Genomic DNA, 26,043 nt, shown 5'->3' on the forward strand with positions numbered 1-26,043 from the left:
TAGGGCCAAGCGGGTCCTAAGTCAGCTTTCGGCTGGGGTGCCCATAAAGGCCGTTCAGTCCCCCCCTATAGTTGCGCAGTGGCGCCTTCCAGAGGCGGAACCATTTGGGAGCGCTTCTGTGATTGGTGAAGCCGCCGAGGGCGGCGTCGACCGTGCTGCCGGCGGGAACCCTTGGCCCTGCTCGTGCTGTCTAGAAGAGCAACTCTCCAGGTAGAACTTTACCTTTTAGGTGTCTGCCGGCGGCAGCCCTTCCCTGGTAATCGCGGGACTACAAGGAGGACTCCGCTCAGATCACGGTGGGGGCGTCTGCGACGCGAGCCTGTCCTTGTCGTACAGGTATCCTGGCACCATGTCGTCTCCAGCATCTACCCCGAGCCGCCGCAGCAGCCGGCGCGGACGGGCCACCCCCGCGCATACGGGTAAGTTTCGCGTTCCCCCCCCCCACACACACACACACTTCGGGCACTTGTCCCCTACGGATTCCCGTCGGCCCCCACGCCTTCCGCCCTGCCACTTCCCTTTGGCGGGAGAGCCCTGCGCCGCGGGCCCAGCCGCGTCGATGCGAAGATGCCGACGGTGGGGGGCGCTCGACTCGATATTAGCGGGTTGGGTTCTTCGTTTCTATTGGTTAAACATGTCCGTTCCCACTTGCCGTCACTTGTATTAAAGTAATGAATCTAATCCTATCAAGAGGCAAATTCTGGAAGACCAAACATAAAAGTTGAGAGCCGTCTTTGTTGTTTTACATGAAGAGGCCAGGTCATCTCCCTCTCAGAGACGTAGAGGCGAGGATTCCACCTCCACCGGTGAGCTGCAGCCCATGCCCACCTCGCCCGGAGCAGACCTGCAGAGCCCTGCAGCGCAGGATGCATTGTTTTCCAGTCCTCCTCAGATGCATTCTTCAAGTGAGTTTCTGAAGATCTAGGTTATACTGGGATTGATAGTACAAAGGGTCAGGTTGGTTATTTGGTGGCAGTAGTTCTTACAATGCCTAAGCATTCCCTCTGTGCATAAGCTAATTTGTTCTTCATTAAAAGAGCTGGAGAACAAAGAAGAGCTGGTACATGTTAGGGCTTAGTGAGCAAAGAAAGCAGCTATTCTTTTGCCTTTTTAAGTTAGAACCTTTAGTGGTCCTCAGAACTTCAACCACCAGACGTATCAATAGATACTCAGTTCGTGTTGTGTTTTGAAGGCAGAGCAGACATGCTCCTAGTTTCAGGTTTGTTGTACTACTAGAATTCTGTTGTAAACTTCTGCGTTTATCGTCGTAGCTATTCCTCTGGACTTTGATGTTAGCTCACCACTGACATATGGCACTCCTAGCTCTCGGGTGGAAGGAACCCCAAGGAGTGGGGTTAGGGGTACACCTGTGAGGCAGAGACCTGACCTGGGCTCTGCACGGAAAGGTCTTCAGGTGGATCTGCAGTCTGATGGGGTAAGTATACAGCAGTCTCCTGATAGCACCGTCTTGGGAACATAAATGGATAATTCCATTGGTATGGCTCTGTAATACTTTTCTTTGTAGGCAGCAGCAGAGGATGTAGTGGCAAGTGAGCAGTCCCTGGGCCAAAAACTTGTCATCTGGGGAACAGATGTAAATGTGGCAACATGCAAGGAAAATTTTCAGGTGAGTTGTATGTGTTAAAATACATACTTAAGTAAGGTGCTAGGGCTGTGTAGCTCAGTGGCAGAGCACTTGCCTAGCACGTGTTAGGCACTGGGTTCAATCCTTAGCACTGCATTAAAAAAAAAAAAAAAGTCATTCTTTCCATGTACAACTACAAAAAAGTGTAAAGATAAATAAAATACATACTTAAGGGCTATGGAACTAACCATAAAGCATAGGGGCAGATTATAGGTTGATGGCATTTCAAAAAATACTTGTTTATCTTCTCATACTGAAATACACATCACTTTTTGTATTCTGAATAGTTGCTTATTTCCTATAGCATTAAGCTTAAATATTTTTCCTCTTTACATCAAGAGATTTCTTCAGCGGTTTATTGACCCTATGGCTAAAGAAGAAGAAAATGTTGGCATAGATATTACTGAGCCTCTGTATATGCAACGACTTGGAGAGGTAATCAAATTTTCTTTGTTAAAAAGTTGTGCATTAGGGCTGGGGATGTGGCTCAAGCGGTAGCGTGCTTGCCTGGCATGCCTGCGGTCCGGGTTCAGTCCTCAGCACCACATACAAACAAAGATGTTGTGTCTGCTGAAAACTAAAAAATAAATATTAAAAAATTCTCTCTCTCACTCTCTTTTAAAAAAATAAATAAATAAATAAAATAAAAAGTTGTGCATAAGACTGGGGATGTGGCTCACGCAGTAGGGTGCTCACCTGGCATGCGTGGGGCGCTGGGTTCAATCCTCAACACCACATAAAAATAAAACATATTGTGTCTACCTAAAGTTAAGTAAATGAATAACTATTTTTTTTAAAAAGGGTTGGGGCTGGGGATGTGGCTCAAGTGGTAGTGTGCTGGCCTGGCATGCGTGAGGCCCTGGGTTCAATCCTCAGCACCACATAAAAATTAATTTAAAAAAAAAAAAAACTTATTGTGTCCAACTGCAATTAAAAAAATAAATATTTAAAAAAATTTTTTTTTTAAAGTGTGCATTATAGCTGCGTGTGGTGGCGCACACCTGTAATCCCAACAATTTGGGAGACTGAAGCAAGAGGATCAGAAGTTCAAGGGCAGCCTCAGCAATTTACCAAGGCCCTAAGCAACTTAGAAGTTATACATTATATGATAATAAATTTAGCAAAGTATAATTTATTTGTTTTATCTTACAGATTAATGTTATTGGAGAGCCATTTTTAAATGTAAACTCTGAACACATAAAATCATTTGACAAGAATTTGTACAGACAGCTCGTCTCCTACCCACAGGTAAGAATTTGGCTTTGACCTTGATGAAATACTGTAAATATCTAGAGGGATGTTTTTGGATAGCAAGATTTCCATCATAACAAAAAGATCCCTCCAAAACATATATGCTTTTTTTAAAAAAACACATTCTTCTTCAAGGTCATTGTTTTTACGTTTTAATGTTTTTCCAGTTGGCATGTGTATTGCTGTCATAGTTCTCATAGTTGAATGTCAGGGTTGAATTGGTCTTTTTTCTTACAAAATAATCATGAATCTTATTAATAATAGTTTCTTGGGCTTCATGAAACAAATTATCTTAAATTGAAATGTTTTTAAAATGTGTTATATACTTTCTGACATTTTTAATGGACTATATTAGCCACAGTGTGTTGCTTCTAGCCTGTAATGAAACATCAGCTGTACTGACAGGTGTAGGCTTTGTAGGTAAGTAGACTTGGATTTTGAATCATGGCTTTGCTGCTTACTGGCTGCATAACCTTGGTCAAGTTCCTTGGCCTCCCAAAAGTTGATTCTTCATCTATAGTTGGAGAATCGTGTTATATTGGAGTAAAATACAGCTAGGGATATAGCTCAGTTGGTCGAGTGCTTGCCTCACATGCACAAGACCATAGGTTCAATCCCCAGCACCACACACACACAAAAAAAAAATCGAGTAAAATAAGTACAATTTAATCTATTGTGGTATCATTACATTATGGAAGAAACATAAGACATGAAAATATGGCTCAAAAATCTTTTCCTTACAAATCAAAAGCATAACGCATGCCAGCAAGTTGAGAAGGCAATTTCATTTAACCCAAATGAGAATATGCCAGAGGTAAGATAGTTCAGTATACCTAAGGTTTGAAAGTATCATGTGTATAAATCTGTAGGGTAATGGAGTTATGTCATGTTTTTCTGCTTTTATACTTTCCTGCCATGAAGTATTTTGTACTTTAGATTTAACTCTAAATAGGAATGGAAACATAGTTTGGAATCTTTGTATTGGTTTTTACAGGAAGTTATCCCTACTTTTGACATGGCTGTCAATGAGATCTTCTTTGATCGTTACCCTGACTCCATCTTAGAACATCAGATTCAAGTCAGACCATTTAATGCATTGAAGACAAAGAACATGAGAAACCTAAATCCAGAAGGTAATGTATTTAATAGCAGGAAAACAAAGACTTACTTTAACAAAGGTAAAGTATGGTGGTGATAGCCGGGTGTAGTAGTATACGCCTATAATCTCAGAAGACTGAGACAGGAGGATCAAAGCCAGCCTTAGCAAAAGGCAGGTGCTAAGTGACTCAGATCATGTCTCTAAATAAAATACAAACTAGGGCTGTGGGTGTGGCTCAGTGGGTGAGTGCCCCTGAATTCAATCCCCAGTAAACACCCCCCCTCCAAAAAAAAAAAAAGTGGTTGTAATGAATTATAAATTGACCAAATAATGCAGATTCACATACTTAATATGAACCCCAATTATGTCTTTTTCTAACTTAACTGTAATATTTATTATAAAAGATGTGGCTACTAGCAATTCTCTACTTTAAAGCAAACCTGTTCAAATATAATAAATCTACAGTCATTAGGTAGATCTTTTCTTAGCCACTGTAGAAAATAAATACAGAACATGGTCCCCACCCTTAAGCTTAAGAAAGAAATCTATTTTGGCCAGTAAATAAAAGATGGGGCAGAATAACAGAAGAGTAGTGTAGGAAATTACTAATTTCAAGGAGGAGGAGCAGAATGCCCAGTTTTCTGGGGGATATGTTAATGGTAAATGATAAATTGGATAGTTAGGTTTGGAAAGCAAACATGAAGAAATTTCTTCTAGACAATGGTCAGAAGAAACAAAGAAGCAGACAGAGCTTTGTGTGGATACTAAATGATTATGGGTTGCCAAAGCAGGGGATTTAGGAGGCAATGGTTGCGTGTGATTGTGAAGCCTAGATACTAGAAAGCTTTCTACATCAACTTAAAAAAGAATTTAGATTTTATTCCAGCATAAATAGGGAAACATTGATGCTTTTTGACAAAAAAATTTGCCATTCTTGAAGTGTACATTGAGTGGTTCTGTTGGGCAAGGTGTATTGCAGTTCAGTTAGTAGGTTTTGAAAGTAGCTCAATTAAGGGGCATCAGAGTATCATGTGGGGCTGTGGCTCAGTAATAGAACACTTGCCTCACATGGTTGAGGCACTGGGATCAATCCTCAGCACCACATAAAAATAAATAAAATAAAGATACTGTGTCCATCTACAACTAAAAAAAAAAAAAAGTTATCCTGTGCTGAGGACATGAAAAAATTCAGTAAGAGAACATGATATAGCGATGAACTTGAAGTCTCTTGTAGCTTTACTAAAGAGTTGTGTTTTGTTTTCTTGTTTTTGTCTCTTACAAAATTGTCTCCTGACATTTTTATGAGGGGACAGTCTGGTGGGAAGTCAGGTATTATGACCCATGCTTATCAATTTTCAAAGGCAAAGAAAGATGAGCAGTGAGGAAATAAGGATGATTTGTCCATTGGTGCAGGAAAGACTGGATCAAACAAATACTAGACTTTTTGAATCCCCAGTAAGTGCTGTCAGGATGGGACAGTCTTCAAGACCAGCAATGACTGACCACAGCCACATTTTGTTTACTACCCAGAGGAGTGAAACTCATGTGAACCACCAGTGGGAATGGGGTTGAATGACCAACGGAGGGATTAAATTGGTCTGTTGGAAAGATTCAAACAGGAAGCTTGAGCAAGGGTGAAAAATGAAACTGTAAAAGAGGCTCTCTTGTGCTGACAATGATAGTTGGTAACAGGTGTCTCCCAAAGTTGTACATACTCAGTCCAAGTCATCTGACTATAGAGCACACACTTTTCATATGAGACCGCAGGACGTCAGGAGGCATCTTGAGTGAGATCAGAGACCATGGGACAAAATACGCAAAAGCATCACGTTTCTAATACATCAAGGATAATGGAGGGGGTGGAGTGTTTACTAGACAGAGGAAGAAGGAGATAGAGTGGACTAAGGTTGAGAGGAAAGTAAACTAGACACAGGGAGGGCATCCTAGGCCAGTCTTAAAGGTACCTAGCCTGTTGTGACCCCATCTGTCCCCAGCACCTTTGCACATCAGTAAGATTCTGCTGCTTGGTAGCAGGTCCAGGCCTGGCTGGGCCATGGGCAGTGGCTAATTGACAAACCAGCTCTCTCCACTTACAGACATTGATCAGCTCATCACCATCAGTGGAATGGTCATCAGGACATCCCAGCTGATCCCTGAGATGCAGGAGGCCTTCTTCCAGTGCCAAGTATGTGCCCACACGACCCGGGTGGAAATGGACCGTGGCCGTATTGCTGAGCCCTCTGCTTGCGGGCACTGCCACACTACACACAGCATGGCTCTCATCCACAACCGCTCCCTTTTCTCCGACAAGCAGATGGTAGGTGGCCATTCTACCCCAAGGATGGGGTTCCCATACACACATTTCCACCTCTGTTCTGCTTCAAGTTTATCATGAGATACTTTCATGGAACCACTTAAGGTTATATGATGTTTTAGTTTAGATACAAATTTATAAAACATTTGAGATTTTACATTGGTAACTAATGTATGGAGAAATTTTCTAAAGTTTTACTCACAGATTTTATTGTTTAGGAAATTTGAGCCCTCTGTCATCATGAATATTCTGAAATGGAGATGTACTCAGTACAGGCTTCGGGTTCTCTCTGCCTAACCCTTTCCTTGCATGGAGAGGATAACTAAGCTAGTTGCAGGGGGACTTTCGTAACTAGGCCTCAGAATTTCTCTAGGCTTACATAAAGTTGATAAAATAATGGGGGGAGATGGCAAAGCATTTGGTAAGTTCACCAGGAAAGAGTACCTAAAAAGTGAAGTGAAAAAAATAAAAAACGATGACAAGATTACACATATGAAAGAAAACATGATATGTGTCTTTATGAGTCTGGATTATTTTGCTTGAAAGGGTAGTTTCATTCTTTGTGACTGGATGATGTTCCATTGTGTGTGTGTGTGTGTGTGTGTGTGTGTGTGTGTGTGTGTGTGTGTATTCTTTGTCCATTTATCCATTGATAGACATCTAGGCTATTTCATGGCTTGGCTATTGTGAATGGTGCCACAAAAAAACATGGGTATGAAGGTAAAGGAAAAAACCAGGAATGATGTGACACATCTATAATCCCAGGGACTCTATAGACTGAGGTAGAAAGATTACAAGCAAAGTCAGCTTCAGCAATTTAGCTGAATTTAGCTAGGCAAACGCTCTAACCCAGTCCAATTGGCACTGCAATGGGCACTGTTTGTAAATAAAAAGAGCTGGGAATATAGCTCAGTGGTAGAGTGCCCTGGGTTCAATGTCCAGTATTCAATGAAAAGGAGTTCTAAAATTTCATATAGAAATAAATGGAGGGGGGCTGGGGATGTGGCTCAAGCAGTAGCGTGCTCGCCTGGCATGCGTGTGGCCCGGGTTCGATCCTCAGCACCACATACAAAGATGTTGTGTCCGCCGAAAACTAAAAAAATAAAATATTTAAAAAGAAAGAAAGAAAGAAATGGAGGAAAAGCAGTCATTTACTATGGTATGGAAGTTGTGCAAAAACAAGGACTTTAGGGCTGGGGCTTAGTGGTAACGCACTTGCCTGGCATGTATGAGGCACTGGGTTCAATTCTCAGCATCACATATGAATACATAAAATAAACATCTATCAACAATTTTTTAAAAAAAAGGACTTGTGAAGTTTTCTTTGTTCAAATAGTTTAATTCAGAGTGTTGAACAGGACTGAGAGCTAGAGGTACAAGGGAGAGTCCCTGCTACCATGTACTTGTAGGATGGTATTCTTAGAATCCTTCAAAGATTCCCAGTAACTTAGAATAAAACCCCCAACATCCTTAGATAGCACTCAGGTCCTGGTTTTACAGAGGCCTTTCCTCAGCATCACCATTCCCACCACCTAACCTATAGCCTTGCCCTGTTTCATTTCTGCTCATTGCAGTTGGTACTGTAAGATCTGTCACATGCTCGCTTGTCTGTGTATTGTCTGTCCCCTTCACTTCATGAAGAAGGAACTTACTGTGAGTCCCCAGTACCTACAATAGGATCCAGAATGGGGCAAGTACTCAGTAGGTGCCTATTTTATAATTGGACATAGACAGGGACATGGGCAAGTACCTGGGGATGTGCAGAAGTGCCTAAATGGTGAGCCTTAAAAGCATGTACTTCTGCACCCAAGAAATACGTCACTAACTTTTTGTGTGTGTGCTATACTGCTCAATTGCACCCTTAGCCCCTACTAGAAGGGATAATTAGAAATAGAGAACATTTATGCAAGGAGATACAGAATGCACTTACAGTGGAAAGTAAACAGATTTTTTTGTTGTTGTAGATGAATACAGTACCTTTATTTTATTTATTTTTGTGTGGTGCTGAGTATCGAACCCAATACCTCACACGTGGTAGGCAAATGCTCTAACCTAGTCCAAATAAAAAGAAGATGCCAGGTATCAAATTTGTCTAAGCAATACAAAGACACAGCTGGGTTTTTGTCTCCACGGTGCTTTTTTGTTTCCCAAGCTTATTCTGATCACTACTTACCCTTCAGATCAAACTTCAAGAGTCCCCTGAAGACATGCCTGCTGGGCAGACACCTCATACTGTCGTCCTTTTTGCTCACAATGATCTCGTGGACAAGGTTCAGCCTGGGGACAGAGTGAACGTCACAGGTAAGATGTAGGTTTCTACCAGTATGACAGAATGTCTGTCCTACTTTTCATGCCACTTTCAGTGGTAGGTAATGCAGATCTTCAAGGGTGTGGGGGTATCCACCGCTTTACTCAACTCACCATCTGTTTAACTTAGTACCATAGTCCAGCACTGAAATCCTGTAGTTCTTCCCATACTCAAATTTTGGGACATATGGTCCTTGTGGTCACTTGCACCTTGTTGTGTCAGTCTCCCAATACTGTATGTGTGTCTCAAATTGCTAGTATTGGTCCGGCACAGTGGCACATACCTATACCTCCTGTGGCTCCGGAGGCTAAGGCAGGAGGATCATGACTTCAAAGCCAGCCTCAGCAAAAGCAAGGTGCTAAGCAGCTCAGTGAGACCCTGTCTCTAAATAAAATACAGAAAGGACTGGGGATGTGGTTCAGTGGTCCCCCTGAGTTCAATCCACTGTACCCCCCCCAAAAAAAAATTGCTAGTGTTGGCGTCACAAGAGAACACCTGCTGCTAAGTAGGATATTGATAGGATTTGAACAGCACCAGCAACTCAGGGAAATCGCACTAATTCAAGCTATAAGTAATTTCCTACTTATTTCCCAAATGTACAGTTTTTTAATACCTTTTACAGGACAGATCCGTGCTCCCTTTTTTTTGGTACTAGGGATTGAACTTAGGGGTGCTTAACCACTGAGGAACATGCCCAGCCCTCTTTTTGTATTTTTATTTAGAGACAAGGTCTCATTAAGTTGCTTAGGGCCTCACTAAGTTACTGAGGCTGACTTTGAACTCATGATCCTCCAGACAGCCTCTCAAGCCACATTAGAATTACAGGCATGCACCACTGTGCCTGGCCAGAGTGCTTTTTATTTCCATACTGAGAGACTGACACAGAGGCGAGTAGGTAGATACAACTCGGTGCCGCTGTAAATTATGGTTCCAGGCTCCAGATCCTGTCTCCTCCTACCAAGAGCACACTTTCCTTAGTATCAAATGAGCAGCAGTATTTCATACATTTTGGAGGCATGTGGGTACTTGGTCTCTCATGATTGTCTAGCACATTGTTTTTCATGTGGGGAATGAGTCCAGGGACACTGGCTCTGGGCCTGGGGCCCACAGTTTCTCTGTTCTCTGAATAAGTCAAGATTTCTCATCCTGTTTCTTCCTTGGCTTAAAAGCTAAGCAGTGATCACTAACAACCTTAGGTTATAAAAATACATGTAATAGGTGAAAATTAAAAAGCATGTGTAGTCATTACAGAAAGAGATGCAATCTTAGTTCTGCCATCCAACTTCTCTGAAACCTTTGATAAAGTGTTTAATCCAATCTGTGGATCAGTGTGATGATACATGTGAAAGAACTAGGGTAATCACAACAAATGCCTATAGGAAGATAACCAAGCCAATTCAAATGTCATCAACATAATAACCCTCACCCATCTTGGTGTGAACAACCATCTAGTGTGTATTTTAAGAATATTATGTTTAAACTACTTTTTATATTTAAATGAGAATTGCATTGGCCTATTAAGCAAATAAAGGACAGTTGTTATAAGAAAGACAAATATCAGACTTTATCCTCAAAAAGTAGCCAGAAATGGAATCAACTTGGAGCTTAAGGCTTCTAGTTTGAAATCCAAAGAAGGTAAGCATCAGACATATCGCTTTGGGAAACATTCCTTTTTTGAGAAAGTGGGTACATAATTGGTGCACTTGATGTGTTATTGTTTTGTAATTTCTCAATTATATTCTTTATTTTTGGGGATTTTTGTTTTTTGCAGTGCTACAGTTTGAACCTTGCACATACGAGGCAAATGCTTTAGTCGCGATCTACATTCCCAGCCCTTGAATTGTATTCTCAAGAAAATACCCAGAAACACCTTTGATTACTAACCAAAAATAGGTTTTTTTCTTTCACCTTTGACCCAGTAGTCTGTCTTGTTCATGAAACTTACTTTCTAGTTTGAGCTTTTAGAATTTTCTTTCTTTCCAAGTTTTTGGTATGGGATTTCAGCATATGTTCCTGTCAAAATTGTTAGCAGGTCGTGTGCACTGAGCCTGTGGAAATACAAGTACTGTATATTGAACATAATCATGAGCCAGGCCTTGTGCTGGAAGCAGTGTAATGTCATTTCATCCCCAGAATGATTTTATGCCATGCAGTTACATCTAGATAGATACCCAAGGTCATAGCTATTGGGAAAACAGGTGAATATGATTTTAGGTCCACCATCCTCAGAAACCTATGTTCTTCCCAGCGTGGCCTTTTCCTGTTGTTGTTACCCGACTTGATCAAAAAAGGACAGGAGCTTAATAGTATAGGCCCAAGTCCTCAGAAGGAGGCCCACTGAGTTTATGTCTTAGGAGCTCAGCATGGAGCATCTCACCTTGTCCATTGCTACCTACTTAGCCCTTCAGAAGAACAAGCCTGAGGGTAAAAGTGTGTCTCCTGATTGTAATTTTCAGGCATCTATCGAGCAGTGCCTATTCGAGTTAATCCAAGAGTGAGTAATGTGAAGTCTGTCTACAAAACCCACATTGATGTCATCCATTATCGGAAGACGGATGCAAAGCGTTTGCATGGTCTTGATGAAGAAGCAGAACAGAAACTTTTTTCAGAGAAACGTGTGGAATTGCTTAAGGAACTTTCTAGGAAACCAGACATTTATGAGAGACTTGCTTCAGCCTTGGCTCCCAGCATTTATGAACATGAAGATATAAAAAAGGTAACAGGGCTGGGATTGTGGCTCAGCGGTAGAGCAGTAGAGCCTAACATGGGCGGGACCTGGGTTCAATCCTCAGCACTACATAAAAATAAAAGCATTATGTTGTGTCCATCTACACCTAAAAAATAAATAAATAAATATTAAATAAATAAATATTAAAAAGGTAACAAAGGATTTATAACTCAGAATTGGAATCTACAGTTCTTTGAGATCCAGTAGTATAAACAATCATCTTCCATGTTACTGCCATCCCCTTGAGGATAATAGTTACTGCTTGATAGAGCAGGGTGTTGGTGTGTTGTCTTGATCATTGGTTGGGAATCATAGCATTATTGTCTGTTTACTCATCCATGCACTCCACTCATTCATGTTTCTAAACATATCAGGCCACATGGGGTCAGAATAGAGATTTATGTGAGTAGTGTTCTGACATGATTTAAATTTTTGAGAAAGTGGGTACATAATTGGTGCACTTGATGTGTTATTGTTTTGTAGTATTAGTGATAATTTAAAGTAATCAAAGCACTTTCATGTGCTTTTTTTGGTAACACCTTCAATTAAGAATAGATAAATACCTCTAAAATTTAAGCTAAATCTGTTATTCTGCAGTAATTGAACATTCATCATTTATTTATGTTATTTGTTTGGGGGTTTTTTTGTTTTGTTTTTGATTTTTTAGGGAATCTTGCTTCAGCTATTTGGTGGAACAAGGAAGGATTTCAGTCACACAGGAAGGGGCAAATTTCGTGCTGAGATCAATATCCTGCTGTGTGGTGACCCTGGTACCAGCAAGTCCCAATTACTACAGTATGTGTATAACTTGGTCCCCAGAGGCCAGTACACATCTGGGAAGGGCTCCAGTGCAGTTGGCCTCACTGCATATGTGATGAAGGACCCTGAGACCAGGCAGCTGGTCCTGCAGACAGGTGCCCTTGTCTTGAGTGACAATGGCATCTGCTGTATTGATGAGTTTGACAAGATGAGTGAAAATACAAGATCAGTGCTGCATGAAGTCATGGAGCAGCAGACTCTCTCCATTGCCAAGGTAAGCCATGGTCTCACTGTGTACATGGACACATGTAAATGTATGGGTCCCTTGAATCAAAGCATCTGCAGAGCTATGCAGCACTTCCCTGGTTCTAACTTGAGGGAACTGATATTTTTCATACCAGATATCAGCTAAATCTATAAGTGTCTTCTACAGAGTAACCTCTTTAATCATTTTTGCTGTACCACCCACTAATGTGTTATTCATAGCACCAACGTTTGTGTTTAAAAGTTCATGCAAGTGTGGGGTTTTTATTGTTTTTTTTTTTTTTGTTTTCCTGAGGAAAAGAAATGTGACTGAGGCACACATTCATCTAAAATCAGACATGAAGAATGGGACATTTCCACATGTAACTATGGAAGTCAGTAAGGGTGACAAGGCCCTTGGGTAGCAGAAATTTAGAGTGAATGAAGTTTAACAGGATTCTGAGCAGAGATCACTCTTTCCTGCTGCCAGCATCAGGGTGAGGCTTCTAACTGTACAATTTTCTCTTATAGGCTGGGATCATCTGTCAGCTCAATGCACGCACTTCTATCCTGGCAGCTGCAAACCCCATTGAATCTCAGTGGAATCCTAAAAAAACAACCATTGAGAACATCCAGCTACCCCATACGTTATTGTCAAGGTATTGAAACTTTTTTTTTTTTTTTTTTTTTTTTGCAGGGAGTAAGGGGGTACTGGGGATTGAACTCAGGGGCACTTGACTACTGAGCCACATCCCGGCCCCATTTTGTATTTTATTTAGAGACAGGGTCTCACTGAGTTGCTTTAGCACCTTCCTTTTTTGCTGAGGCTGGCAATCCTCCTGTCTCAGACTCCAAAGCCACTGGGATTACAGGTGTGCACCACCTCACCCAGTTTAGAAAAGGTTTTGAAGAGTGAGATTTATTAAAGCTATCATGTGAGCCATACTTTTTCTCAGTCTTACTCTCCAAATGTGGACATATATGGATTTTAGATCTTAATTACTTTTTCTAACCAAATAGTGTTTTGTTTTGTTTGCCTGTGTCTTTAAAACAATCAAAGGTATTTTCCTTTAAATCTTTAGATCTTCAGAATTGTAGTAACATTTTCCTAAGGGAAGTCTTACTTCATTGACTTAGCCATTACCTGGACAGACCTAAGGATGAAACTGCATAGGTTTGACCATGGGCTCTTTCAGGGATGGAAAGCTGTTTTTTCCTGTGATGGCCCTCACTGGCTGCTTGTTCACTACACAGTCTGCAGTGGCTCAAGCAACCATTAAATTCTGTTTGTAGGTATGTTTTCTCCCAAACAGAAAGACAGTGTTTATTTCCTACTGTTCCTCAGGTTTGACCTGATCTTCCTCATGCTGGACCCTCAGGATGAGGCATATGACAGGCGTCTGGCTCACCACCTGGTTGCACTATACTACCAGAGCGAGGAGCAGGCAGAGGAGGAATTCTTGGACATGGCAGTGCTAAAGGACTACATTGCATATGCTCACAGCACTATCATGCCCCGGCTGAGTGAGGAGGCTAGCCAGGCTCTCATTGAGGTAACTGATAGAGTATTTGTAAGCCCGGTGAATTTATGATCAGAAGACCTATGTTCAAATACGGGCAATGCCACTTAATAACTTTGGACAAGTAATCTAGTTTCTCTAAACTTCATTCTCTTCTCTGAATGAATTAAAATGAGTGCTAAAGAGGTATTTTACCCTCACTTTTCAGTATCCTTGTACAAGGACACAGTACACTAACACATCCTAAGTTATTCAGGTATTCTAATATCAAGGTTCTTGGTACCTTGATGGGCTTTCATCCTCACTGAGTTACCAAAAATGCTAAGTGAATGTTACAAACAACATGGAATTTTCCATCTGAATCAAATTCTTGAGGTTTGTTCATAAGGTTATGTCATATATGAAATTAATACAACTTAATCTTTGTAATATTATCCCACTGATCCTTTCTGTGTCTTATCACACAGATCCATGCTGGGTATACATCAAAATCAGTATTCAGGTGCTTTCGTCAGATTCATCATCTGCCCTAATCATACCTATTTCTCACCCCATGAGTCATGTCCCCTCCTCTGCCACATAATGCAATTCTCTGTTCTTCAAAGCTACATCAGATATTGCCTTCTTCAAGAAGTCTTTCCCAGTCTGAATATTTGGGGGGTTTTTTTGTTGTTGTTTTGTTTTTGTTTTTTTGTGGTACTGGGGATTGAACCCCAGAGCACTTAACCACTAAGCAAATCCCACCAGCCCTTTTTTTATGTTTTATTTAGAGATAGGGTCTCACTAAGTTGCTAAAGCTGGTTTTGAACTCCTCCTGCCTCAGCCTCCTGAGCCACTGGGATTACAGGCGTGTACCTGCCTGGCCCCCAGTCAGAATATTTCTGACCATCACTGCACAGTGTTGTTATGGTCTTCCTCTGGAACTCCCATGTTCTATGTGTCAGTCTCCACCACTTGATGAGCTCCAAGGCCAGATTTGATTTGTGATTTGTGATTTCCCCCTATTACCTCTACAAGACAGCCAAGCAGGATTTCAGTTTATTTAATGGTCCCCTAACTTCAAAATTGAGCCACAAAATTTTCTTATGAGCAAGGGGTTTTGCTTTTGTTTTTTCTGCTTTCACTAGGCTTATGTAGACATGAGGAAGATTGGTAGTAGCCGAGGCATGGTTTCTGCATACCCTCGACAGCTGGAGTCATTGATTCGCTTAGCAGAAGCCCATGCTAAAGTACGATTTTCAAGCAAAGTTGAAGCAATTGATGTAGAAGAGGCAAAACGTCTCCACCGGGAAGCTCTGAAACAATCTGCAACTGACCCCCGGACTGGCATTGTGGACATATCTATTCTTACTACAGGTTTGTTACTTGCTTTGAACAAAAAAGACTTGGAAATTATTTGAATATAAGTGGTTGTCATTCTAGATGTAAGCAGCTGTTAAATGATTGAAGCAAGTGTTCTCAGCCATTTTGGGATTAGGGCCCCTTTGAGGCTGATAAAGTTGCCACCACCACCTCCCATCTTCTGATAAAACTAAGACAAAAAAATTTTGTCTATAATTTTAAGGGGAGTCTATCTCCTTTGCTGTTTCTACCTGTGATAACCCATTTTAAAGAAGCAGAGCCAGGCATAGTTGCACATACCTGTAGTCCCAACTACCAAGGAGGCTGAGACAGGATGATCACTTAAGCCCAGGAGTTGGAGCCAATCTTGGCAGCATGACCCAGTTTAAAAAAAAAGTAGTTCATCTCTCAATTTATGTGTTTACTATACAGATTACATAGACTGTCTTTCAGTATAAAGTAGCAGCTACTGGCATATACAAAATTTAAAAGAACAGCCCCTGTATTCGAAAGTGATCATGGGCTACCCGTGCCCTGGTCATTGATAGTACAGGGAGAGGAATTGCTGAAAGTGTTTCCCCGTGTTTGGAGGGTCTGCTTTTGTCCCTTTCAAACTCTGGAGCTTTTGTACATATATTGTCTCTCACTCTCTTTCTTACCTCCTGATACCTGGTGCTGAGGCCCCTGCAGTGCACCTTCTAGCATGGTGTGGGCACTGGGGACTACAGAAAGGGAGTCAAAGCAGGGCTCTGCCCCGGGGGACTTTGTTCATAGGCTGATTTTGCAATCACAATAGAGGTCATTTCACATCTTAAAAAAAAAAAAAAAGAAACAGAATTCAAAATTTATGTTTTTGAATTCTAGGCCACACTCTCCTTAACTTTCTTGGTGATACTACTAAAGGAATGTTTATAGGAATTTGAAACATTTTAATTTCTAATTGCAGAAATATTATTTTCTTTTTTAAATCAGGAATGAGTGCCACTTCTCGTAAACGGAAAGAAGAATTAGCTGAAGCATTGAAAAAACTTATTTTATCAAAGGGCAAAACCCCAGCTCTAAAATATCAGCAACTTTTTGAAGATATTCGAGGACAATCTGACATAGTAAGTTTTAATATGTATTTTTTGTTTAGTAGAGTTTTCCTCTTAATATTGCTTTTAGAGTTTCTCCCTTTCTTTATTTATTAAGTAATAAATGTAGATGAGAATGAAGAGTTAAGATGATCCATAAACCCATAATCAAGATATAATAAAAATTAAAATTCTGTTATACCTACTGGGCATAGTGGCACACACCTGTAATCCCAGCAGCTCAGGAGGCTGAGACAAGAGAATCATGAGTTCAAAGCCAACCTCAGCAACTTAGTGAGGTCCTGACCAACTTGGTGAGACCCTGTCTCAAAATAAAAAATAATAAAAAATAAACAGTCTTGGGATATGGCTCAATGGTTAAGCACCCATGGGTTCAATCCCCAGTACCAAAAAACAAAAAAGTTTGTTATGCCCTTTCATAGTATTTTTATGTGTATAAATTTGCTTTAAGGATGAAATATTTGGGTGCCTTTTGCAAATAATTAAAGTTGAATTGTAAGTCAGGTGCGGTGTTGTTCAGCAACAAGGGAGGTTGGGCAGAAGAATTGAGTTTGAGGTCAGTTTCAGCAACCTAGTGAGGCACTAAGTAACTTAAGAAGATCCTATCTCAAAAAAAAAAGGTTGAGGATGTAAGTCAGTGGTAATGTACCCAAGGGTTTAATTCCCAGTACCAATAAAAGGAGGGAAAGGTTGAATTATTCAGTAAAAAGAACGACATGGACTGGGCAGCGCACACCTGTAATCCTAGCAGAGACTGAGGCAGAAGGATTGGAAGTTCAAAGCCAGCTTAAGCAATTTATCAAGGCCCTAAGCAACTTAAAACCTGTCTCAAAATTTAAAAATGAAAAGGGCTTGGGAAGTGCCTCAGTTGTTAAGCACCCTGGGGTTTGATTCCTGTTACCAAAAAAAAAAGAAAGAAAGAAAAAACTACCTGGGTCAAATGCAGCCCTGGCTATTTTTGTTTATTTGTTTGTGTATGTTGTAGATAAACACACAATATTTTTATTTATTTGTATGTGGTGTTGAGGATCGAACCCAGTGCCTCACACAGGCAAGGCAAGCACTTTACCACTGAGCTATTGCCCCAGCCCTCCCTGTCTTCTTTTTGATGTTTTTGTTTTACTTTATTTTTATAAACACGCCTTTGCTTATTGCCCCTGGCTGTATTGACACCAGGAAGACAGAACTGGGTAGTGACAACAAAGACAGAAGGGATCCCAAACCTAGCCCTTTAAGGAAATGTTTGCTGTCCCTGATACAGAACATAAGAAATATGTGCGACCACCAAAAAGAGAAATAAATAGAAAAATTAACATTTCTCTGAAAGTTGATGGGATTTGGGATGTGATTTATTTATTTTTCTCCTCTTTCCCAAAGGCAATTACCAAAGATATGTTTGAAGAAGCGCTGCGTGCCTTGGCTGATGACGACTTCTTGACAGTGACTGGGAAAACTGTTCGCTTGCTCTAATGCTCCCTGAGCTGTGCTCTTGCGTGCTACTAGTTGAACCTATTTGTATGCATGTGCAACCTGTAGACCAGTCACCTGTCCCTATTACCATCAGTACAAATAGATTCTGAGAGGCCTTATTTGGCTACATAAAATATTCTAACCTGGGTTCAATTTTGTTAGTGTATATTTTCATTCTTTTAATTTTTTTTTCTTTTTTTTTTTTTTTTCCTGCTGGGGATTGAACCCAGGGCCTTATACTTGCAAGACAAGCACTCTGCCAACTGATCTATACCCTCACCCCCACATTCTTTTAACATTTTAAGTAAAAATAATATGGCAGTTTATAAACGTAGAGATTATGTGCCATTTCATTAGCAGTGGGGCTTTTCGTCTGTACATAGAGAACAGCATGTCATCCTTTGAAGGTGGCAATTTGAATTGTGGGTTTTGTGTGAAAACTAATGGTGGACATTTGTGGGCCTGAGGATTTTTTTTCCTGTGCTGGGGATTGAACCTAGGGCCACATGTCCTAGTGCTCTACCCCTAGGCTACAGTACCTTTAAGGATTTTGTAATAAGAGATTCTCGAAGACAGAGCTTATTATTCAGTGTGAAGTGATGAAGGGCTAGAGCCTTCTTTTTTAATAGCACTCAAGTGTGATACTTTTTAGAGACTTTTCTTCATGGCTACTGTTTTATCAGGAATGTGTGGTTGCAAATGATCAGATTCCAGGTTGACTTTGGCTTTATCCTTGTATTTTTCTAAATAAATGATAGAAGAAATAATACTGGCATTATTGATGAATAATTAATATTGTTAAATATTAAAATATTAATAAATAATAATCTTGCATTATTTTTCATTAAGAAAAAGAAGCCTGCTAAACACTACATTCATGGGAATGCATAATGGTAAGTGCTTTATATATCATAAAACAAGATACAATGAATTTTATTTTATTCAAATTTTAATTAGCCCTAGCAGTCAGTATTCTCAAAATTATAGCCTCAAATCTGTAACTGTTTTATGTGATGCTGAGCATCTAACCCAGTGCCTCACCCACACTAGGTGAGCACTCTTATCACTGAGCCACAACCCCAACCCTAAGCCTCAAACCTCAATGTAAAAACTACTACTGCCAGGCGGTGGCACACACCTGTAAACCCAGTGGCTCAGGAGGCTGAGGTAGCAGGATCATGAGTTCAAAGCCAGCCTCAGCAAAAGCAAGGTGATAAGCAACTCAGTAAGACCCTGTCTCTAAATAAAATACAAAATAGGACTGGGATGTGGCCAAGTGCCTCTGAGTTAAATCCCCAGTACCTCACCCAAAAAAAACTACTAGTATAATAAATGATCCCTGAAACTATGTGAGGCCTTTTTTTAATAACTTGGAGAGGGTGGTACTGGGGATTGAACTCAGGGACAGTCTACCACTCAACTACATCCCCAGCCCTATTTTGTATTTTTATTTAGAGAGGGTATCCGTGCCTTGCTTTTGCTGAGCTTGACTTTGAACTCATGAGATCCTCTGCCTCAGCCTCCTGAGCAGCTGGGATTATAGGCTTGCACCACTGCACCTGGCTTGGAGTGACATTTTGAAGGAGCCAGTTGTTATGTTGGGTTGTCACCAAGGGGCATGGATGACTGCCCACCTATTGATTAGTGTGTTTTCCTCTATGGGCACCTATGTAGGAGGTGCTTCCATATGTCACACCGCTTCTCTACAGAATCAGACCTTTCATAGAGGAGCAAGGAGTCCCAAAGCAGCAGATGAAGCTGGGATGAATGCAGCTTAATCTTCTGACTTTAGGACTGAACTTGACATACCATGGGTGGATCTAGCTCATGTTTTAACTCTATCCCATGCTTCTTGGACACACAGCTTAGGCTTCCAAGATACTGCAGAGAAGGTTACCTGTGGCTGTCACATGGTAGGTATTCTAAAAATGCTCCAGTAGGTGGAGGAGTTGGAATCAGTCCACTGTTCTCATAATCACATGTGCTTCAGGCTAAAAATGGTTTGTTCACAGCTCCATAGTTAATAAAGAAATACCTGGTTTTTGAACCATCTTTTCATTTATGATTGTCAAACTGTACAGCACATACCATTATCATAGAAGTTACACATAGGCTTTTGTGGAAAAAGCCACCTAAAGGTGATAAGAAAACATGTCCCATGGCCATGGGAAGAAGTAGCTTTTGACATTTCCTCTAAACTGCATCCTGATTAATTTTTTCATTTGAAATTCTGCCTGTGAAAGGAAATGTACCGAGATGTTTTCCCCCTAAAGTTTATATATTAGCAATATTTTTCTAAACTTTACAATTACATGCCAAGATGAAGGTATATACAACTGCAGGTTTATATATAGCTTAATTTTGAGGGGATTTTAATTATTTGAAATTAATGTGGCTGTCCTGATGCTAGCAGATTATATCATAGTTACAATTTATTTGATTCATTATAAACTTCCTTTTTACATCCTACAGTCCGTCTTTTGGTCTGTAGGTTTCATATTCCCTCAGTGCAGTACCTGAAGCTAGTTGCATATTACATGTTTCTATAGGATTTGCTCCTGTGAAGGGAGGATGAAAGTATAAAAGTCAGAGGATCCTTGGAATGAGTGAAATCTCAGGGTATGTAGTAAAGGAATACAATTGCATGTTTGGATTATACCTCTGCTCTCTAATTTCTGATAATATGCTCTCTTAAACGGAAGGCCTAGTGGCCTAATGGAGTACACCTGTTGCCAACTATCCTTGCTGGCAACCTAATGCTGGGTTCAATAACCCAGAGATCTCTGCGATCTTAAGAGTCCTTGGAAAGAGAGCCAGTGGAATTCTTTATTCTTATACAGGGAACACAAGGGGAGATTCCTGGGAACATTATAACCCAAAAAGGACAGAGTGGTAGGATTACAAAAGAACAGGTGAGTGTAGCTCAATCCCTCGGGGTGCCGCCTTGTTTTGAGCAAGGAATAAGCCCAGAGTCATGGCACTACCGCATCAGACTACGGTGGTCTTTCAGATCCCCTTGGTGCATCAGGACTTAAAAGTGCATGCATTTGGAGTGGCTCCCTCCACACACAACCAACCCCTTAAGCTATCAGGGCAGAAAATCGGAGCACTGCTTTAAGCTGAAGAACATCTTCCCATAAATGTACAAGGTGGTTGACGGCATAAAGACTGAGAACTCGAGCAAGAGGCTGCCAATTTCCAATTCCAACTCAGAATGTGCAATGCTTAAATAATAACATTTTATCAAATATGCATATCTCTAATTTTTATTTTAAATAACTTAAGAGTAGGCTGCTGACAAAGTGATCTACTTTTTTGTTTTGTTTTTTGGTACTAGGGATTAAAACCAGAGGTACATTACTGCCGAGCTATGTCTCCAGTCATTTTTGTTGTATAAGGCAGAGTCTCATTAAATTGCTGAAGCTGGAGTCAAACTTGTGATCTTCCTACCTCAGCCTCCTGAACTAGTAGGATCATAGGCATGCGCCACTATGTGGGGCAAGGTGATATATTTTAAATATTTCCTAAGAACAATGGTATTACCACCACCACAGAATGATTTCATAACAATCAAAAACAATACTGCCATCACAGTGATACATTCCTATAATCCCAGCAACTCTGGAGGCTGAGGTAAGAGGACCACAGGTTTGAGGCCAGCCACAGCAATTTAAAAGGACCCTGTCAAAAAATAAAAAGGGCTGGGATGCAGATGACTGGTAAAGTGCTCCAGAACCAAAATAATTTAGTTTTTCAAAATTTACTATTACCTAATCTTCAGACACTCAAATTTTACTAATTGTCTCAATAATGTTCTTAATAACAAAAGTAAAAAAACATCTGTTTCAGGATCACAAGATGCATTTAGTTTTCATGTCTCACTAGTCTCCACTTTAGAACATCTTCAGTTTTTTCTCATTTTTCATGACTCACATTTTTCACTAGTGAAAGCCAGTTGTGTAAAATGCCCCCCCCCCCCCCGCCATGTGCATTTTCCTGAGATCTGCAACTGAGTCTTAGTACACAATTTCGGCAGAAACACCATGGAAGTATGCTGTTTCCTCAGGGCATCATATCAGAAGACACAGATGTTGAAATTGCTTTACAGGCAAGTGTAAGATCAGGTGAGGCGGGCAGCAACCAAAGGAGCCAGATTTAAAAAGGCCGCCTAAGGAGACTTTATTTGAGATATCACTCCGGGGACTGAACTCCATCAGACCGACAGAGTGGACAGGAGGAGGGTCTGAGGAGAAACTGGATGGGAGCTCTACCCGACTGGGATTTTATGGGGCTTAGGCAGGAAGGGAAGGGCTTGGGACAGGAAAAGGTGTTTTTAGAGTCCCTTATCCCGCTGGAGTTGTTCGAGGGAGCTGGCTGAACTCCAGGATTGGCCAGGGGGGGTCCTGCTGATTGATAAGCATTAGTCAGGAGATCCTGCTGATTGACAGGTGTTTCCAGGAGTGCCTAATTGATGTTTCTTTCCCGCCCGGGCTGCTTTGTTCTAAGTCACCACCACCGACCTGACAGCAAGCCCGTTTACCGTTGCTACAACAATATCTGAGCCTGAGTAATTGACAAAGAAAAGAGGTTCTGGAGGCTGGGAAGTTCAAGATTGGCCCTTGTTAGGGCTTCATACTTCATGGGTGGCATCCTGATGGGAGTGTTTGTGAGAATAGTGAGCTGATAGGTGTGGAAGAGAAAAGCAAAGAACGTGTTGAGGAAGCCAAACACTAACAACTTGCTCTTGGGGTAACTAATCCAGTTTCACCAGAGTGAGAACTCACTCCTCCAAGACAGCATTAGTCTATTCACGAGGGCTCTGCCCTGGTGACCCAAACACCCCCAGCTAGGCCCCACCTCCCCAAACTTTCCCCTGAGTGACTAAACCTCAATATGAGATTTGATGGGGACAAATTATATTCAAACCATAAGTGTCTGCCAATTTTCTACAATATAAATTCCTATTTTTTTTCCTTTGTAATTAATCTTGTGAGGAGATACTGAGTCTAAATAAGTTTTCCATTTCATAAGGATTTTAGAGTAGCACACATGCTCCCCTGTACCCAAATACTAGAATTTGGGACAAGGAGAGGGAATTTGGTTAGGAAGAGGGAAATTGACCTTTTTAAAGCAAATCAACTGTCTCCACTTTGGCGATGTCATTATACAGATAGGTATCATCCCGACACCCTCTGAGTTTTTGATGGTTGCCTATTCTAATTAGTATCTCCCCCTCGTCCCCATCACATTTTATCTCCAGAATTTGTTTGGCTCCTTTTTTATTCCCCCCCCCTTGACAGATATTCTAATTATGTTCATATATAATTTCTCCTTGTTCTTTGTCCATGTTTTACCATAGCTCTTTAAACATATTTAAGACAGTTGCTTTAGATTTTTTGCTTGTCTGTTTTTTAGTACTAGGGTTTGAACACTTGTCCTCATCTTCTATGAAGCAACTCATAAAATTAATTATCACAATAGCACACTATACACAATTTTGCACCTTGCTTTATTTTTTACTTATTTATTTTAATATGGTGCTGAGGATCGAACCCAGGGTCCCATACATGCGCGAGGCAAGCACTCTACCACTGAGCCACAACCCCAGTCCCTTTTTTTTTAAATTAAATTTTATTAATTGGCATGTATTATTTGTTTATAGGACACCATGTTGTAATTTGATACTTATTTACAATGTGTACTGATCAAACTGGGGTAATTAGCATTTCCATTTCTGCAAATATTATTATTTCTCTATAATGGGAACCTTCAAACTCTTATCTAGTTATTTTTAAATAGATAAGTTATTTTTATAGTCTAGAGTTGCCTGTTGGGGTACTCAACCACTGAGCCACATCCCCAGTCCTTTTATCTTGAGACAGGTTCTTGCTAAATTGCTTAGGGCCTCACTCTGAGGCTGCCTTTGAATTTGCAATCAATCTGCTTCCGCCTCCCTAGTTGCTGGGATTACAGGGTTGTAGCAACAATTAGATAAGAAGAATGTATCTTGGCTTATGCATAAGCAAGCATTTTTACTTTCAGTTCGCATTTTGCTTTGAGCTGTTTCTGCTTAGTTAGCTTTTAATAATAGTTAGAAATGTCCCAGACTATTGGCCTATACCTTGAATTCTTTCTTGACTTACTGACTAGAACTGGTGCCGCGGTTATGGCAAGTGGTTAACTTGAAAAGAGAGGCTACTGATTTTAATCAAACGAGTAAGAGCACCAACCATTGTGCACAGGAACAAGTTGCCCAGTACCAAGCACTAATCTGTCTTCTTAATATTAATTTTTCTTCTCTAGATTTTAATATAATTTCTCAAAAACTTCCTTGACTGTTTTTCCTACAGTGTTTCTCATTAAACATTAACAATTTACGTTCCACAGCTGAATCATTGCATTTAGAACAAACAGATTTATTCTTTAGAAGTAGTTGCATTAATTGGGAAAGTCACGTTTTTTCCTTCATACTTAATAGTCATATGAGAAGTTGCAACTATACTTATTAAAGGAATACAAAAACAAACCAGCCCACTCCCAGAGACATACTTCGCTCCTCCAGAGGATGGACGCCTTGCTCCATCCACCTCAGTAGGGCCTTGCCTTTGCCTGAGTCAGGGGAGGGGCTCAGCAATGATCCTCCCCCACTTCCCTTCCTACCTCCTAGTGACTACTATTCTACTCTTCACTTCTATATGACCGACTTTTTTAAGCTTCCTCAGGTGGATGAGAATGTGCAATATTTGTCTATACCTGGCTTATTTCACTTAATATAATATCCTCCATCCATCCATGTTACCTCAATGATGAGATCATATCCATTTTAATGACTGCATTATATTCTACCATGTGTATATAACACATATTTTTATCCATTTATCCATCCGTGGACATCTTTGTTGTGTTATGAATAGTGCTGCAGTAATCATAGACATGTAATTTTCTCTTTAACATGATTTCATTTCCTTTTGATGAATTCCCAGTAATAGAGTTGGTGGATCATATGGTTATTCTATTTGCAGTTTTATTTTTTTATTTTTTTGTAGTTGTAGGTGGACAGAATGCCTTTATTTTATTTGTTTATTTTTATGTGGTGCTGAGGATCAAACCCAGTGCCTCATGCATGCTAGGCAAGTGCTCTACCACTGAGCCCCAGCCCCAGCCCCAATTTTCAGTTTTTTTTTTTTTTTTTTTGAAGAAACAGTTTTCCATAATGGCTATACTGATTCTCATTTCCAACAGTGGGTGAGCTCCTCTTCCTTCTGCGTTCTTGCTAGGCAGCTACTATAACTGCTGTACAACTGAACTTCACCCCAGCACTGGCTGATTTTGTTTCTCTGATTTTACTGATTAAGTAAGCCCCCCTTGGATACAAGTTTTACAACTTGCATTGACTTGAGTGTACATGAACATTGTTTGATCACATTAGGGCAGATTGTTCCAATAGAAACCAGAGTAGGTTCAGGAGCAGGTAGTTATGATTGGAGAAAATAGGAACAAATGTGTTAATTTGTATCCCAGGAGTCTGGTACTCTTCCATCTCAGAACTGTGCTTTCCTGGAAAAATGGCTGACTTACAAAAAAGAATTCAGAGTGAGGGTGGCCACAGTGGGGAATTTTTAACATAGAAATGTCATTCATCTGCGCACACATTGAAATAAGAAAAGGAGAGGGATTCTATATACCTAAAAAAAAAAAAAAAGATGTTTTCTTAATTGGGATCCATAAGTTTCTAAAGAGACACAGAAGTAAAAAAACTGTCTCTCTAAAAGACTCTTCAGAAAAAAACAAATGAAAAAACTTAAAAGTTTTTTGTTTTTTTTTTTTTTAACAAATATTAATGACCAACTTCAGCCGTCTGGGCAGGCAATCTTGTTCCATTAGACTTCTGGGCAGGTAATATTGTTCCAATAAAATTTGGATCCAGATATTCTTTTATAAATTAAAAAAAGATTTTCCACTGTTATTGTGGTCAGTAGGGCTTGTTTGTGTTGCAGCTCTGTCAGCTCCACAACAGGCCAGGCCTGCTAATCTCACTGCCCAGTGATTCCTTTCTGGGTGTTTATCTAATGAACCTGAAGAATGAAATCCATGGACAACAGAGAGTGAATGCAAAACAGTAAGATTCATTCAAGTGAGAAGAAGTGAAACCGAGCTCTCACCTAGCAAGCAGCGTGCCACTAGAGGGTTGCCGAGGCAGTGTACCAGTCGAGAGGCCTATATGACTGCTGGGCAGAGACATTGCTCAATAATTTTCCAATCAGGTACCAG

The 26,043-nt window shown here is 40.5% G+C and overlaps 1 protein-coding gene and 1 non-coding gene across 3 annotated transcripts; both read left to right on the forward strand.

The window, feature by feature from the left end:
- Positions 1 to 175: 175 nt before the first annotated feature.
- On the forward strand, positions 176 to 18,539 carry Mcm4 (minichromosome maintenance complex component 4). 2 transcript variants are annotated; one of them, XM_076835722.1, is made up of 17 exons: positions 203 to 210; positions 337 to 419; positions 753 to 905; positions 1,272 to 1,435; positions 1,526 to 1,627; positions 1,985 to 2,080; positions 2,798 to 2,893; positions 3,891 to 4,029; positions 6,092 to 6,312; positions 8,490 to 8,610; positions 11,074 to 11,333; positions 12,013 to 12,378; positions 12,879 to 13,006; positions 13,693 to 13,900; positions 14,995 to 15,223; positions 16,181 to 16,314; positions 17,680 to 18,539. In XM_076835722.1, exons 2-17 carry the CDS (start codon positions 350 to 352, stop codon positions 17,770 to 17,772), a joined length of 2,580 nt encoding a protein of 859 aa, XP_076691837.1. In that variant the 5' UTR covers positions 203 to 210; positions 337 to 349; the 3' UTR covers positions 17,773 to 18,539. The 2 variants fall into 2 exon arrangements, with proteins under 2 accessions (XP_076691836.1, XP_076691837.1); XM_076835721.1 differs by having other exon boundaries at positions 176 to 419.
- Positions 15,707 to 15,840, forward strand: LOC143382458 (small nucleolar RNA SNORA71). The gene has a single exon (XR_013089003.1). It is a non-coding gene; the product is annotated as a small nucleolar RNA SNORA71 (small nucleolar RNA).
- Positions 18,540 to 26,043: the final 7,504 nt, after the last annotated feature.

Source organism: Callospermophilus lateralis, chromosome 16, assembly GCF_048772815.1.
Source record: "Callospermophilus lateralis isolate mCalLat2 chromosome 16, mCalLat2.hap1, whole genome shotgun sequence".
In the NCBI taxonomy this organism is placed as follows: Eukaryota; Metazoa; Chordata; class Mammalia; order Rodentia; family Sciuridae; genus Callospermophilus; species Callospermophilus lateralis.

What these genes read in the sequence shown, in the direction of transcription:
- Mcm4 (XM_076835721.1), top strand. Translation starts at nt 350, where the DNA reads ATGTCGTCTCCAGCATCTACCCCGAGCCGCCGCAGCAGCCGGCGCGGA. An exon ending in CATGCAAGGAAAATTTTCAG is followed by an intron (nt 1,628 to 1,984) that starts GTGAGTTGTATG and finishes CTTTACATCAAG; the next exon opens with AGATTTCTTCAGCGGTTTAT. An exon ending in ATATGCAACGACTTGGAGAG is followed by an intron (nt 2,081 to 2,797) that starts GTAATCAAATTT and finishes TTTATCTTACAG; the next exon opens with ATTAATGTTATTGGAGAGCC.